The 17,476-nt window shown below is 41.1% G+C and overlaps 1 protein-coding gene across 4 annotated transcripts in view; it reads right to left on the bottom strand.

The window, feature by feature from the left end:
• Positions 1–17,476, bottom strand: part of NRBP1 (nuclear receptor binding protein 1) — a 1,787,342-nt gene that overhangs the window by 1,233,048 nt on the left and 536,818 nt on the right. For all 4 annotated transcript variants that reach the window (XM_044061499.1, XM_044061500.1, XM_044061497.1 and 1 more), the window contains exon 7: positions 13,201–13,295. In XM_044061499.1, the coding sequence (XP_043917434.1) occupies positions 13,201–13,295 (95 nt within the window). The remainder of the gene's footprint in view (positions 1–13,200; positions 13,296–17,476) is intronic.

The following is a 17,476-nucleotide window of genomic DNA, read 5'->3' on the forward strand; positions in this document are numbered from 1 at the left end:
CACTGCAATGACTGCTGGGGGGTTCTTGAAAAGGTACTGCTCCTTTGCAGACACTTTATAAAATCTGTTTGGTTTCTTAGAAGCAGGAGGCTGTGACTCTCGACTCAGAGGCCGCAGAAAAAGCATCCTGGAAGACTGGAAGCAAAGGAGGGACTTCAGATGGTGAGGGCTGCTCCATACGCAAGAGTTCAAAGTATCTCTTGTTTGTTTCAGAAACATCTGAGAACTCCCACTTGAAATGTTGCTTAAGCAGGGAAATGGTATCTCCAAAGGAGAAATCTTCTCCATGGGAGTCAAGAGTGAGGGGCTCTTCTTCTGGAGTTACAAAATCCTTAGGGAATGAATCTGACAGCACTAAATTAAAGACTTATCTGAGGAGGAAGACTCTTCCTCAGATAGGCCTGACTGAGGAATCTGGGTCTGGAGAACCTGAAAGGCCTTGAACAAAGTCTGGGAAAAGGTCTCCCAAGGAGGAGTAGGGTCTTTTGTGCAGTTTCTCCTTCTGTTTTCTTTCTAAAGAGGTAGAAAGAGCAGTGGTAGGCCTGGGTGCCAACATTACAGTGGATGGCAAGGGAGCAGTAGGCCGCTCCAAAGCCACGAGCTGTGGTTACCCCTCACCATCAGGCTCTGATGGTTGAATAACCTCAGCAGACATACTCTGGGTATCCACTGAATTGGCTTCCATTTCGGTTCCCAGTTGCAGCGAAATACCAGACATCTGGAGCGATCCTGGCCTGACACTCGCCTCGAGAATCTCACCAGACAACTGAGGTACAGAGCTTGGTCGTCAGGCCTGACTTTCTTGGCCTTCTTCCTAGATGGCTACTCGGAGGTGCAAGCTCCGCTTTCCATTCCGGACACCAAACATCGGCGACCGTGATTCTCTAAATAAAGACTTAAGGCCACCAGATGGCTTCTAAGGGTTTTGGGAACAAGAGATTAGCAAATATCACAGGACTTGTAATCATGACCAGCCCCCAGACAAAATAAGCAGTGCTTGTGCGTGCCCTTATGTGTAATTTGTCTTCCACAAGCACACATTCCCTTTCTAGATGACATGTACATCTGAAAAAGGCAAAGAAGGAAAAGAAATCCCACAAGGGTACTTATCTCAGTGCGGACAGCCAGAAAACGATCATCAAAACAGGTGGCTGAAGTCTAACAAATGCCGGATTCCTGAGACTGGCAATCGGATGTCTGAAACATGCTGCAGCAGAAAAGTTGTGGGTTTGATGCGTGCAGACATCACAGATATAGCCTACGCCAGTTTATAGCCCCTGCATGCAATGTCGCATGTACCCGTTTCTCAGACTTTGGTATACTGGTCGGATGTCCAGTGCTGCAGGCAGCAAATCCTTACTGAAAATGAACATATATCCAGTTAGACTAGCCCAGTCAACAAATGTAAAATAAATACATAACTAAATAAATAAATGAATACTGCAACATGAGAACAGGACATCTACAGGTACAGGGACAGAGTAAGAATCAGCTCCTTGCTTAAAGCCAACAGGGAAAACTTCATCCATTTCTCCTTGTAAGCCTTCCTAGTAGCAGGTTTTTTTAGCTGCTGTAAGGATCTAGATAATCCTGGACTGATATGTTGTTGGGTCCCTGGCAACTAATGAAACTGAAAAACACATGCAAATAATCTGAAGGACTGATGAGGGTTGATGAATAGATGAGTTAATGGACCTCTGAAATGCTTGAGAAGAAACTTCTCCAGAAGCAGCACCAACACAAAGTGGGACATAAAAGACTTATGAAAGTAACTTTAGCCTTACAATCTGGCATATGGCAGAAACGTCATGATCAAGGGACATGGAGGAAAGATTAGAGACCCAGAGGCTTCAATGATAGACTAAAGAACCCCAGGAGGTCTGTGCCCACAAACGGAGTTAGGAAAAGGAGCTTCTGTACTTGACACTGCCTGGCGATGGAAACAAGAGTTTGCTCCAGTGGCAAACTATGTCTGCCATCACTTGACTGAAGAGCTTCAAAAAACACCTACTAAGCTTGTCTGCAAGACACAGTTAAAGATGCAACAAAGCAGTGCTACAAAAAAAGAGCAATAACTATATGGTATAAAAATTCATAAAGAAAGGATATACACAAAAGAAAGTTGTAATGCCCAACACAACCACTACTACTTCAAAGGCATTTGGATTTGGTACCCAAGCAAACAAGCATCCAGACATGCTAAATTTTATAAAGAAAAGAAAAACAGCACAGAAGTGGAACGCCATGATAAGGAAAGACTTTAGCAGCGTGGAAAGGTAAATAGAATCTGAAGTTATAGACCAAATGGAAAATGAAGGGTTTAGTGTGGAGACCCCAATACAGGGAACATCCCCACAATAAGTTAAAAGATCCTCAGAAAGTGGTACAACATAGAGTAAGACATTTTTAGAAAAGCTATACCACAAAGAAAAAATGTAAAACCTTCTGCAGCTGAAAGTCCTACTGGATTGCACAGCAGCAAAAAAGCAGGAAACAGAGCAAAGTAGACACACTTAGCCAAGAAAATTATGATCTGTGGGAAGACTTGTCTGGCTTAACAGAAATGGATAGGCAACAAAGAGAAATGTAAGAAAGTAAAGGGAGTGTTAGCAGACTGATAAAACAGATGAAATGAGTATTACTGGGAACATCAACAAAAATTCATGTGATGTAACAGGACTAAACAGAATACACTACTATGCAGCTAAACTAGTAACAAAATGCTACCAAAAAATGCAGAGGATTAAAGGAAAGGATCGAATGGAATGCCACCACAGAAATACTGAATTCAGGGAAATATAAAGCAACTAAGGCAATCAGTGTCACTAGTAGAAAAATATGGAGAATGGACTAGATCAACAAAACATCTTAAAAAGACAGACGCAATAAAAGCAACACATCAAAACAGATAAGGATTTATACTATCTAATAAGGTACAAATATCAGCACAAACAGAAATTTTTAAAATATATAAAAAAGAACAAAAAATAAAAACAAAGGAAAAGTACAAAACCAGCAATTTATGGATGATATAGAAAGTTTTTAAAGAGATCTGAAAAAGAAAAAAAAAGCAATAGTAAAACCACCTTAAAAAGAAGAAATCAATACATTTTGGAGAGTTATTTAAAGATCTTGTTGAACACAAAGATGCTGAATGAATACTAGAGGTAAAAGCAGCAATAAGAAGTGTTAACAGAGGATATTAAGCCAAAATTAAGAAAGGCTCCTAAATGGAAAACCTCAGATCCAGAAAGATACCAGACTTCTGGATAAAGGAACTGATTCTTTGTACCATAATTTAGCCTCGAGTAAAAGTTATTTATATGCACATATCCCAAAATGATAGCAAAAATACAAAAATACTCTGCCTTAAAAGCGACCATCATAAAAGTGGCACAGCAGAACTGATACAAAACAAAGGATCATCTATTAGAAAAAACCATAATAGCAAGCTGTAAAAAGGGGGCAGATCTAAGTATGGCTTAGACCGATTACAAAAACATTTAATAGCATCCCACATTTGTGGATTAAGGAATGCTTACAAATGTCTAACACACCCTACACTGATAAATTACACAGTAGTCCTTATGAAAACAAATCAAGGGTCAGCAATGCCGCATGAACAAATGAGAACAAAGCTTAGTAAAGGCATATAAAGACTAAAACTAATACTGAAAACGACTTAAGAATAAAGCTGAAGCTATGCATCAGCTTGCTCTTTCTGTTCTTGTTATACCTTTAACATGAATTAGTTACTCCAAAAAAGTGCTGGATCAGTTGGATAGGAAAACAAGAAACTGTTTCATGTTTTTCTGCTGATGCATAAAAAAAGTGGTCATCACCATAATACATCTCTCAGTCTGAAGGAGGTATGAGCCTTCTTGATAATGGGTATATGTCTAGGTCAGGAACTGCTGGACAGCACAAATGTTTGCTGACATTATCAGATCCAAACATTGTCCAAGCTCTAAACTATGAAAGAAGCAAATCCACAATGACATCTTTGTGCAAATTAGCAGAAGAATCTTAGAAAGGAGCAGGTACAAAAATCAAACCAGAAGCAGACAAGAAAACAGGTGGCAACAGAGTGTGCAAAAATCAACAGAAAAAAAAGTACAGTTGTGTACACTTACCATAAATGTAGATGTTAGAGTGTATTCACTGTTACAGTCATTACATTTGGGTTATCTGCTTGCAGTAGCCCTCAGTCGGCTTGATTAACAAAGTCTTGGGTCCTGCTTCAGATGCTGTCCCTTCCTTCCATGACGTCAGGTCGTCAGGGGTATAAAACATGCAGCCGAAGTCATTACATCAGTTTTTCTTGCCCCAGATGTCAGGTGCCCCCCTAATGGGAAGCAATTAAAACTATAAATACAAGGATATACCTCCAACAAAAAAGCAAATACACGAAAAAGCTTTTTGAGCATAGTAAGGGAGAGTAGAGGTATAGCCAAAAAGAAGAAAGGGGGCTGGAGGGAGGGTAACCAGGACTGCAACAGTGAATACACTCGAACATCTACATTTATGGTAAGTGTACACAACTGTACCATGTTCTTCGTGTTTCACTGTTGAAGTCATTTGGGTAAATTCCCAAAGCTAAGGTTGGGAGGAGGAATTTAAATAGAATTAGGACCAGCTATAAGGCCCTGCAAGACTGCAGTGGCAAAGCCAGCTCTGGATTTAGAGAAAATTGGCAAATGATAATGCTTGGTGAAAGTATGTACAGAACTCCAGGTAGCAGCTTCTAGATGTCCCTGGTAGGGACGCCCCTGAGAAAGGCTGTAGAGGTAGATGCAGCCCTGGTTGAATGGGGTCTGATGCCCTGTGGGATAGGTTTTCCATGGTGTTTATAGCAGAAATTAATGCAGTGGCTTATCCATTTTGAAATGGTTTGCTTTGAAATAGCTTTCCCCTCTGTCCCTGCAGCAAATGCCACCAGCAGTTGTTCAGATTTCCTTTGAGGATTAGTCCTGTCCAAGTAGAATCTAAGTTGTCTGTGCACATCTAAGGAGTGCATTATCCGTTCCCCTTTGTTCTGTGGGTTAGGAAAGAAGGTAGGCAAATGAATGGACTGATTAAGAGCCACACACACTGGATACCACCTTGGGCATGAAGGAGGGATTGGTTCTAAGGGACACCCTGTCCGCATGAAAGATGATGAAAGGCTCCACTGCCATAAGGGCCTGTAATTCAGACACCCTTCTTGCAGAAGTGATTGCAAAAAAGAAAGCCGTTAACCAGGAAAGGAATTTTAATTCTGCAGTAGCAGCTGGCTAGAAATGAGGAAGAGTGAGTTTCTCCAAAACAAAGTTAAGGTCCCAGGCTGGAGTTGGAACTTTCCTGGGTGGCCTTAAATTTTTGGCCCCTCTGAGGAACTGCTTGAGCAGTGGGTGAGAGAAGAGGGAAGGCTCTGTGCTATAATGATCTGAAATGTCTGAGGAATAAATTTTGATGGAGGAAAAGGACCAGCCCTTATGAAGCATCTCAGTCAAGAATTGTAGAATCTGAGGTAAATTGGGCACTGCTCATCCCCCAAGATTGATTCCAAGCACAAAATCTTTTCCATTTTGCAGTATAAGATTTTCTAGTAGTAGGCCTCCTTGCCTCTAAAATGATATCCATCACTGGTTTACTGACGGATGGTAAAGGAGAGATTAGGTATTTAGCCAGGCTGCTAGGTTCAGGGTTTGCAGCTGAGGGTACAGAATCTGGTTCTCCTGCTGAGACAACAGGGAAGGAGTATGAGGCAGGTGCCATGGGACCAAGCATGACACACTGTGCAAAGAAGGGGTACACCAGTGTTGGGGTGGCCAGTCTGGTGCAATTAAAATCGTCCTTGGCTTGTCCTGTTTGATCTTCAGTAGTACCTTGGAGAGCACAGGCAGAGGAGGAAAGGCATAAACTGTTTTTTTCCAGCTGAAGGACACAGCATCCACTTTTCAAGCTAGTTTGTGGGGAATCCTTGTGCAAAATTTGTCCAATTGATGGTTCTGGGGGGGGGGGGGAGAGGCAAACAGGTCTATATCTGGGGTCCCCCATTTGCTTGTCATCATGATGAAAATCCTTGGTTCCAGTTTCCACTCGTGTGGGTCCATGAGGTTTCTGCTTAGTCCGTCTGCCAGTGTATTTAGTTTTCCTGGCAGGAAATGAGCTTGTAGGTTCACTTGGTAGTTCAAGGCTGTGTTCCACAATGCCATGTGTGGTCTGCAGTGGGGGTAAGAATGTGTACCCCCCCCCTGCTTGTTTATGTACCACATGACAGTGGTGTTGTCAGTCTTTACTATTAGTTGTCCTGGAAGAATGTGGTCATTGAAGGCTGTCAGAGCATTCTGTACAGCTAACATTTCCTTTTGATTTATGTGCAGGTGCATTTGACTTGGGTTCCATTTGCCCTGAATGCACTTCCCTGCCAGGTGAGCCTCCCATGCATAGTCTGATGCGTCTGTTGTTAAGGTTTGGGCGGCAGGGGGTAATGTGAATGGTAGTCCCCTGTTTTGGTGGCAGGCCTCTGCCCACCAAAGGAACTCTAGGCGTAGGCAAGGTATGATAGGAATCATTGCTTCTAGATCCTTTGAATGTTGACACCATAGGCTTTTGAGATACCATTGTAGTTTCCTCATATGCAGCCTTGCATATGGAATTAGAAGAATGCAAGAAGCTATGAACCCCAAGCCTTGCAGTAGTTGCCTTGCAGATAGCTGGGTTTTTGTGGCCACTTGTTTCAAGTACGTTGTCAAATTAATCCGGTTCTCTGACGTGAGGAAAGCCATCTAGGAAGTTGTATTCAATCTTGCTCCTAGGAATATAATTTGTTGACAGGGTACCAGGTGTGATTTATTTTCATTTATGGTGTACCCCAGACAAGTTAGCACCCTTTGAACAAAGGCCAGATGATTCAGTTCAAAAGTATGTCCTGGCTTTCTGCCTGAATTAGACAATCGTCCAGGTATGGGTATATTTGAATATTTCTTTGCCTGCAAAATGCAATGACTGGAGCTAGGCACTTTGTGAATACCCTGGGCGCAGTAGATAAGCCAAAGGGCAGTGCAGAGAAACAGTGCATGTAGCCTGCGTTGAAGCATAGGTATCTTCTGCAAGACTACCTGATAGGTATGTGCAGGTATGCTTCTTTTAAGTCTAGTGTTGCCAACCATGCATCTTTGCCTAGCATAGGAAGCAGCTGGTGAAGAGTCAGCATTTTGAATTTTGGAATCACCAGAAAGGTGTTTAGAGTAGAAAGGTCCAGGATAGGACGCCATGTATTGCCTTTTCTGGGTACCAGGAAAAGTCTCTAATACAAACCTTGTCCCTTTTCCTCTTCTGGTACCAAATGAATAGCCTCCATGCTTAAGAGAGAAGAGTACTTGATTTTGGGCCTCTGCCCACTGATTTGGGGGTAGATCTGGCCACCCACTTGGTGTTGATAACATGTGGAAGTGAAATCTGTATCCCTAGGTCACTAAGTTTAAAACCCATTTGTCCTGGGTAATGAGTTCCCAGTTTTTGGCCTGCAGACCAATCTTTCTGCCTAAAGGAGCATTCATTTGGGAAGTGCTTGGAAGTTTTAAAAGCAAGTCATTGAGACAGTTTTCCATATGGGGGAGTCTTACTACTCCCAGATTTGGGTGCTGAAACCCCCCACTGCTTATTCTTATGTGTCCCCTGGGACTGAAATCTGGGGTTTCTGCTGTGTCTGGGTTTGGATTGAGAAGACCTGGAAGGGGCTGGAAAGGACCAATTCTTAGAGGGCCAATGCCTACTAAATCTAGGAGGCTGAACTTGCAAGAAATTGTTAACAGTTTGCATAGATTTAGCTTTATCTTCCATCTTTTTAAGAACTTCCTCAGCTTTGCTGCCAAACAGGCGGTGCTGATTTAAGGGAGCATCCAACAGTTTAGCTTTAACATGATCAGGCAAAGACTGCTCCTTAAGCCAAGCATGCCTTCTGAGCACAGACCCAGTAACAGCAGCCCTGCAAGAGGCCTCTAATGAATCAAATCCACATTGCAAAGTATGTTTACCAGGCTGTTCAGCAGAATGCATTAAATCCTGTAATTATTTATTTTCAGCACAGTCAGGAATCAACATCATTTTCTGTTTAAGCAATCCAATAACATGTTGCTGATACTTTAACATATGAAACTGGCAGTTTAAAGCCCTAACGGCCAAGGTTGCAGAAGTGTAAACCTTCTTAACCAATCTATCCAGCGCTCTGGAGTCCCTATCAGAAGGGGTACGATTTTTAGCAGTAGAAGCCTTAATGCCCTTGGGTCCCTGTGAAATAGTCTCTGGATCCACAACAGGATTTTTAAAAAGAAACTTGTATGAATCAGGAATCCTGTAATATCAGTCAGGTTTTCTGGGAGCAGGAGTCAAAGAATCAGGGGCCAAACTAGATTCCGAAAAGGCATGATCAACAATGTCTAGTACAGGAGGTATAGCTAAAGGCCTATGCTGAGGCAGGAGTAAGAAATCCCTAAGCCTCTTTTTTGCATCTGAAAAATCTTGGCTTTCCCAGTGGAAATGCTCCCTTAGAGTACGTAAGGTTACACCAAAAGAAAAAACCTCTGGAGGGGAAGCAGAGGGAATAGAGTCCTCTGCATCAGAATCCTCATAAGTAGATAAGGGCAAATCCAGATAATCAAAAGAATCAGAAAAATCAGAATCCTGGTCAGAAGATTCATAAACAACTTCAGTCTTAGGTCTCTTAGAAGGGGGAGGTTGGCTTCCCCTGATTAAAGTTATAAGATCTTCAGCCATTCTTATCATTTGTTTTTTAGGCAGAGGCCTGAGCATGCAGCCTGGGCATCGGTTTCTTAGGCATGGTTCGAGATTTAGAACTAAATGAAGAAGGATGTGTCGGTTTAATATGCAAGTCCGTAGGCCTGAATACACCCTCAGAAGCCTGTGCCAGCACAGCGGCTCCGGACCCATCCAAGGTAGAGACATCTGCAGGTTCCACAGTTGAAGCATCTCGCAGCATACCGGACTCCAAATGGGTCTCAGTAGAGGCCTGCGAATCAGAAGTAGCGGGTATCAGGTGATGCGAAAGCCCCTCACTGAGTACCGGCGAACTGGCGACTGGCTTAGGAAAAGCGTCGTCGGCAGCTTTGGACCTAGGCGGCCTGTCTCTGTCTTTATATTTGCGTTTTTCCGGAATCCCGGTAGTCGGATGGCTAACAGACATTTCTGGATAATTAAACCGAGAACCGAAATATTTAGAGGCAAAAATATACAGATGATGGCTAGTGTGCTGATTAAATAAAGCACAAAAGCGACAGCAAGGTACGTCACGGTCAGGGCCCAGGCAAGGAATACAGTACGAATGAAAATCTTTGTGAGGTATTTGCTTTCCACAAATAATGCAATTATTAACTTTTACTGACATCGGTAAGCAGCAAGAAAAAATTTCCCCAATGGGGTTACTTAGCTTTAGTTGAAGACTTCGGTTCTGAAACTCGAAAACAAAAATCTCAGGTGTTGGCCGACTGGCACTTGTGAACTGCTTCTGCTTCGAGCACCGCGCGGCAAGAAAGACTGATGTAATGACGTCAGCTGCATGTTTTATACCCCTGACAACCTGACGTCATGGAAGAAGGGACAGCATCCGACGCAGGACCCAATACTTTGTTAATCAGGCTGACTAAGGGCTACTGCAAGCAGATAACCCAAATATAATGACTGCAACAGTGAAACAAAAAGAACATCATGACCAGAAAAAAATAAAAGAAAACTGGAAGCTCACTTTTTACTGGCAAGTATAAATGATAAAGATACGACTCACAAATGGCTAAGGAATGAATTTAGACCAAAGGATGAAAGATTATGGCTGCTCAAGATAGCAGGCTACATTCATGCTGGTTTACCAAATCTAGAAAAGGTGGGAGATAGAAACACTTGAACAGCTTTTTGCAGGATGTATTCATGGCTGAGGGCCAGTATAATAGAAGGACCAATAATATGGCAAGACCGACACTGGAGATAGTGTGTATGTTTTTAGTGTCTGCACTAAAACATACAAGGTAGCTGATCATTATTAGAAACTACAAATAATTAGTGAAAATGAAGTTCTGATCACTTGGTCATCCAATGATCAAAGAATCAATATAAACAATAATGCTTTGTACTTTTACTATAATGTCTAGCTGTTGAAACCAGTATGCCTAGCAATTTTAGTGCATTTGTACTAAGAGACAAAAACATAAAACACTAAGATGTGCAAGATAAAACTAGAGGAAATTTGGAATAAATACACTTGGATAGTTCCAACTGTAGTAGGAACAGTAGGGCTAATAAAGAATTTTCAAACATACTATGAATACATGCAAGCGCTTATGAACTACAGAAGGAAGTAACTAAGGGTACATTGCTTGTGCTCAGAACATTATTCTTGGCAAAACACCAAAGACTGAAGCAATACTAATTTCATGTACTTAAATCATACACTGACTTGCAGATGGAATCCATTCCTGTCAAGGTATTAAAAGTCCAAAACACTTGGAAAAATTAAAGGCAAGAAAACTTCATAATATGTCGGATTACCCTAAAAGAATAATATGTGGAAAGCTGTGAGAGGGGTATCTCGCACACACCAACCACACCTCTGCTTCCTATTTTGGTGTTCCATAATGCTTGACTGAAGATGGCATCTCTACAAGAAAAAATATCCAGAAAAACCTGCTTAAGCTTTTCCTTATGAGGATGAAAGTCTAAGCTACAAACATTGAATGCAGGCTAATTTACAACTTGCCTCCAAAGACTCATCATCAACACACTAAAAAAAGTTGAAAAATGCAACAGGGACCCCTGATGAAAAAGCAGCTATGAGGGTCCTTTCCATAGACTCCTTGTTCCTCAAACCAGAATGTTCCGCCAACCCTTCCAGAACCTTATCTACTAGAGACAGCTGTAAATAGAACAGCTGAAAAAGCATCAAGGCCCTTAAAGTCCAAACTGGCAGAGGAATACAGCCCCAAGTCTACCCTGTCCAAAGTCACAAGCAGCTTATTTGACAGAAAACCGGAAAGGTGGCTCCAGTTTCTAGGGCTTATTTTAAGGAGAAGAAAGACATTAATCAATCAGTTTTAAGATGCCTGAAGAGGTGTCAGTTCATTCTTCTAGTGTTTGCAGAGGACATCTAGCTTCTCAAAAGCTTAAAAAACAGAATCAGTGTGCTTCTTTTATGCAAATCAAAGTAGCATCTTTACGGAAAGACTGAACAGAGGAATACCTAGGGATCCCCCTCTAAATACTAGTTGAGCTTCTTTTGGAGCAAAGTTTTCTATGGTCTAGACTGCAGTTTTTGCAGTAACATTCTTCAAAAGTGCAGATTATTTGAGGAAGATACTAAAGGATGGAAAAGACAATTGTCCTTATCTACTTCAGATACATGAACTTTCAGTGCCTTATGGAGCTCACACTGAACTGAGGAGGGATAGAAAATGGAAAATGTCCTTAAAGAGCAGACTATAAAAGAAGGAAGTCTGTGCTTGCCAGGTACTCCAAAATGAACAGAAGACAGACAAACAGGGTGTTTGGGGGTAGCATCTTAGGATTAAGCCCCCTGTCACAGCAGGGTGCATAACAAAAGTAGCACTGGTTTGCAAAAGGCCTCTATAAAGTCTTGCACTGCCATCATAATATATTCCGTAATGCCATACTACCACACCTGTACAGTAACACCCACACAAAACATCCAGAGGCACTGGTACACCTAATGTCTCAAAGATGCCCACTGGCTCATCATTGAAACTATGGATAGTCACATCCTCTTCTCTTTACAAAAGTATGCCAAAAATTCTGGAGGGGGGGGGGGTGAAATACAAATATCTTTGTACTAATTCTATTACAGGGCTCAAGTGCCTATACTCCAAGTGAACAGATCTACTGCCTCAAAAGAGATGCTTGCAGCTCTTAACCTTCACAATCAAGCCCTAAAGCACTGTGTATGGGCCACTGATAAGTACAAGATCAGTCCCACAACAGAAAAGGAAGAAATCACAGATGGAAAAAGGTGGTGAGTTAGTGAGTGCAACAATAGATTTAGATGGAAACCTTGGCAAATAACTCCTCCTTCCTTACCTTTTCTCAACCCAATTCTTGGATGGAATCACATTAAAAAGAGGCTTATGTGTTTCATTCTGCTCTGACTACACTCTAATGCTGCTTATCAAATGAGAGCATAGACCAGCTTCAAGCTTCTCTTCACCACTATGCCAGGCAGGCTGAAATGCCGACACAAGTGGTGTCACTCCTGCACACTGAGCTCTTCATCAAGACAACAGAGAAGGCACCACGAGGATCCATGAATGTTGAACTGAAAAAGTAGCAACAACTTTGAAAAGTTCAAATTTTTCCTTGATTAAAAGCAAGAAGCTAGCAATGACCAAGGTTAGGAATGAGAACCAAAACTGAGCCAGGGACAAAATAGAAACAGGAAGGATGGTACTGTGTGAGCCCTCCAGAGTCTGATTCATAACTCCATAGCATGTGCCAGTGGCAGAAATGCCTACATTACAATGCTGGAATGACAACATGCAAGAAATCTGCACCAAAAAGCTCAAGGAGAAAAACCCAACTGTAGCCCACTAAGAGGGAGACTGCAATAAATAAAAAGTTAAAGCTTTTCAGTTGCCAGTAAGCTTCATCTACACTTCTGGAACAGTCTCTGTCAATCAGCACTTGTATACTATGCAATTATGAGCAAGTCACTTTGTGAAACAATGTTCCTGGATTACCTTTGAGAGATGCCTGTACGTAAGCACATCCACAAAACTTACAAATTAATGAAATAAAAACAATCTGGTAAAAATTCTTCTGAAAGGCTATAGGCACAAACAAAAAATACACAAATTTTGAACAAAGAACACATTTATGCCAACATCACAGTCATAGAATCCTGTCTGTAGGAACTGGCTGCACCATGACTAAAACGGGCACACAAAAAGAAAAAAAAATTAAAATGTAAATCATAAAACCAGACAAACATTTGTTTAAGCGCTTCTTGTTTAGATAAACCCTACTCTACTTCGTTCTCTTCTAAAAATGGGAACACTAAGCATGTGTGAGGGGAGGGTGCTTTAGATAAATCAGAATGTTCTTTGTATACAGTCTTGAACTAGCTCAGAAAGAAATTGTGCTCACAATAAACAATGAAAAAAAAAAATCAAAACAAACCACCAGAGATGAAACATATCTTACCAGATCCTATTTTAATCAGTCCATTGTGCTGAATAAAGATGGTATCACAAGTCAGATTTCCATGTATGATAGGGGGGTCACAGGAATGGAGGTAACTAAAAATAAACACAGATCATTAATGCAAGTTATTTATGGTGAAAACAAAGATAGGCATGCTGGCTCATACTTCTCAACTGTCCTGATTTTCACATGAAGTCCAAATTGTTACCTCATATTTTTGGTCTGTTACTGACAAAACTGGTGGCTTTCTGGCAAATCACTCAGGACTGACATCACTAAATAATGACATACATTTGAGTTTCAGGCTTCATATACTTTAAAAAATGCATACCAACACAAATCCTGTTATTCTAGCAGCTTTCTAAATTTCTAACAGCAATATTTAAAATATGACCCTTTTCTGGGCCTTTGCACCCCCACCCATTATTTTGGGCTTTGCTCAGATTTCTTGCACTAAGAGGTTGAGAGGTATGGCTGGCAATCATTCTGCTTGATGGTCAAGCAACAAACAAAACAAAGATATATATATATATATATATATATATATATATATATATATATATATATATATAAGCAGGACTCAACAAATGTTGACATCATATGCTTTTATCAATATCAGGTGGCAAGTCTTTATGTTGAATATTCTGGTATTCTGGACTAGGCTAGGCTGTTTTTGGTTATTAACAGCTTCCACATAAAATTCATAATACAGACAATGACAAGTAAAGTATTACAATCCTGTTTTCATCTTGCATTTTATAGCCATACTGTGTGACACACGAGTTAAGACTCCTGAAGCCATAAATTGACAAATACCATCATGCGGATTCTGTCCAAAACGTCAGACACCTTACCTAACAGCAGAGGTACTGTGGTCTCTAGGACATATACAGGACTTTGGAATTTGTCTTAAGCTGTTGTGGAGCTCAAATGTAGTCTTTTATCTTTTAGCATCTTATTTCAACAGACAATACGAAAACGGGGAAAAATGAACTCTAAAGAGGCAGGAGAAATGTGGAAAATGAATCATACACCAAACAGGAGATCTAATAGGACAAAAAACAAAGATGCTAAGATAAGTAATGCAGAACTCACTGCAACAATTACAAACCTGAGCGTGAGGCTGGCAGAATAGTCACAAAACTCAAATTCTTCATACAGAGTATAAGACAATCATCTGTCACATTAAGTACTGCATTTATTCACAGGAAGATACAAGGCACTTGGGTCATCAAACCAAAAACAGCCTAGCCTAGTTCAGAATATTCAAAATAAAGACTTGCCATCTGATTACAGGAGAGCACCATAAGGTAAGTCCTGGGAAGGATTTAAAAGTGATCCTCTAACTAAATGCATCTAAGGTACTGCTTTGATTAATAAGCAGAGGTAGTTTACTGCACAGATGGGAAATATTCCGGGATAAGAAAGTACAGCCATGTAAAGTAACTTACCTAACAGTAGAAGTTAGAATACATCAATGTTGCAGTAGCATGAAGTTATACGAGGCATATCTTGCCAAGGATAGCAGACATTCAGCCAATATACTAAAGCTTTTGGGTGTCTTCCTTGCACACCTTACATCTGCTCAAGCACAAGAGTGTGCTGGTAAAAAAAGACATGGATGCCAAAATTCAGAGCTTTCTTACTCTAAGGACGGAGCCTGAAGTCTAGAGCTATTCAGAAACAAGTAAAGTAACCAAATGTTGGTGAGTGGGACTCCACCTCGGCCATAGATATACAAATGAAAAAGAAAAGGTGGAAGGAGGATGGGTGGTAGTACTGCAACAGCGACCTATGCAAACATCTACTGTTATAAGTTTACTTACACAACTGTGTTACATTGATCATTAGATCACTGCTGCAGTAGCACACAGCTATACTGGGTGACTGCCAAAGCTAAGAAAATTAGGGTGCAGGAAGCAGAACTGAAGCTCAGAAGACCCTGGAAAAAAAAAGATCTAGTAAATTCTACTCAGGCTCTGGAAAGAGATGGTCTTGTACTACTTGGCGAAAGTGTGCAAAGAAGGCAGAGTTGCTGCCTCTAGAATAATTCTTGGTTGCTGGAGAATACATCTTGCAAAACATGTTCTGGCTATGGAAAAAGTCAAGTTTTCTACAACTTCATAAAAGTGTGCAGAGGGAACCAAGTCACTGACTCTGGATCAGCTCTCAAGTCTACGCTATTCAAAAAGAGCACAGAAGTAGCCACAGCCCTAGTACCATGTGTCTTGACATTCTGAGAAAGCATTTTCCAGGATGTAGTTAACAGAAATGAAAATTCCACAAATGTCTTCTGGAAACAGTTTGCTTGAAAACTGTGGTCCTTTTTTCTTTCCTTCAAAATAAATTATGAGTTGGGTCTGATATTCTGAAATCTTTTTATGTTATCCAGGTAGTACCACAGCTACCTGTGGCCATCCAAGGTATGCAGAATTCTCTCTTCCCTGTTCTTAGGGACAGAGAAGGATAAAAGATGAATACATTGATTCAAGTTAAACTGAAACAACTTTAGGCATGAAGGAAGGACCAGTTCTCTGAGTCACCAATCTTTGTGAAAAACTAAAAAGGGCTGAGAAGAGAAGACACGAGGGCTTGCAACTCAAATATTTATCTAGCCAAACGCAGAGCAATAAATAAAATATTTTTTCAAGTTAACAAGTTTGAGGCAGGAGCTAACTGCAGGTGCAGAGTTTGAGTCAACTTTTCTAATAAAAAATTAAGACTCAAGGATGGAGCCATTAGTTTCACAGATGGTCTGATATGGAGAAATACACTTCCAAGAACGTGATTTAGAATAAAGAGCAAAGTAAGGAACCTGTGGTAAACAAACAGAAATGGCAGAAAGACTTACTTTAACAGAAGTGCAAGACAAGCCTGATTTTAGAAATTTACACAGATAATGGAGAACCACCAGAGCCCCCGCCCTGGTTGAGACCTGGTCTCTATTACAGCACAAACTAGAAAACATTTTCCATTTGATTAAATAAGATTTCCTAGTAGGAGGTTTCCTGGACCCCTTTAAACAAACGTTATGTACTCACCATAAAGAAAACTCCCTGTTGCCCCTCTAGTCGTTCTCAACTCTTCGGGTTGTCCACCTCAAAGGGGATCCATCCTAGCAACATTTTACATTAGAGCATCACTGGTCCTCAAGTTCTCCCTTTCCTTCTCCCCTAATGCTATGCAAAGATATCCCCTCAGACAGAGTTTGCCCCAGATAATGGCAAGAAATCACTATATAATATAGCAAAACAAAGGGAAAGATCAAAGGCTCAAGCTTCAAATACTGGTCTGACAAATGTTTCATAAGTTCATGTGTGTATGTACTAGGCTAATGGCCACAAGGGCCTTTTTAAGGCTAGCTATACAATTCAGATCTCTGACAAGTTCAGGTACCCATGGTAAGTGTAAGCAGGGGCTTGGGAAATTAACCATTTACATGCTGCCTGTGTCCATTAGAGAGACAGGTGCCAAACCAGGGATGAATTTATTGTTCCTCATCCACCTGTCCAAGTTACACTTGCGCTGGGTTAAGGATGAACTCTGTTTCACATGGATGGGGAGCTTGTTTCAGAGAAGGCAGTAGTCTCTGGGTACATACCTGTCTCTCCAGCTGGTCCTATTTACACATTGGGTAAGGTTCAAGTCTTTAGAACAGGTAATTCTGCTGCTATTTTTCTGCGGATATGCAGGAGGTCCATTAAAGTGGGGTCAGTCCAATGCCTTGTACACCAGGCACAGATCTCTGCTCAACAGTCTGTAAAAGACAGAATACAGGTATAGGGCCTTGAGGTGGTCTGCACAGGACATGTTACTTATGCCCTGTATTCTTTTAGTGAGGAACCTATGTGGATGCTCTAGTTGCTGGATATGGCTGATTAGGCCAAAAGCTACACAAGATAATTTAGTAGGGAGAAGGATGATGGGATGCCAAGACAGACAAAGAGGGATAAACAAGTGTCTATCATGTTACGTACATAACCTTCAGATCCTATGTTGTCCTCTGTTCATCTCAACTGGCTGGGAAAGATTCTCTAGCTACTTTTCATCCTGTGTGACAACATGGCAAGATACCCCTCAGTATGGTGGAACCAAAGGCGGTCTACATCTGGTAATCAAATTCAATTTATAGTGCGTTATAAACATGTGCATAGCAGACCATGTTGCTGCAGCACATATGCCATCCACAGTGGTTTGTCTAAAAAGGCAGTGGTTAGACATGGACATGGTAAATGGCCTTTAGGTTTGGAAGAAAGGGTAAAGCCCTTTACAGACA

This window comes from Protopterus annectens, chromosome 2.part0 (assembly GCF_019279795.1).
Source record: "Protopterus annectens isolate FY-2018-M chromosome 2.part0, PAN1.0, whole genome shotgun sequence".
Lineage (NCBI taxonomy): Eukaryota > Metazoa > Chordata > Ceratodontiformes > Protopteridae > Protopterus > Protopterus annectens.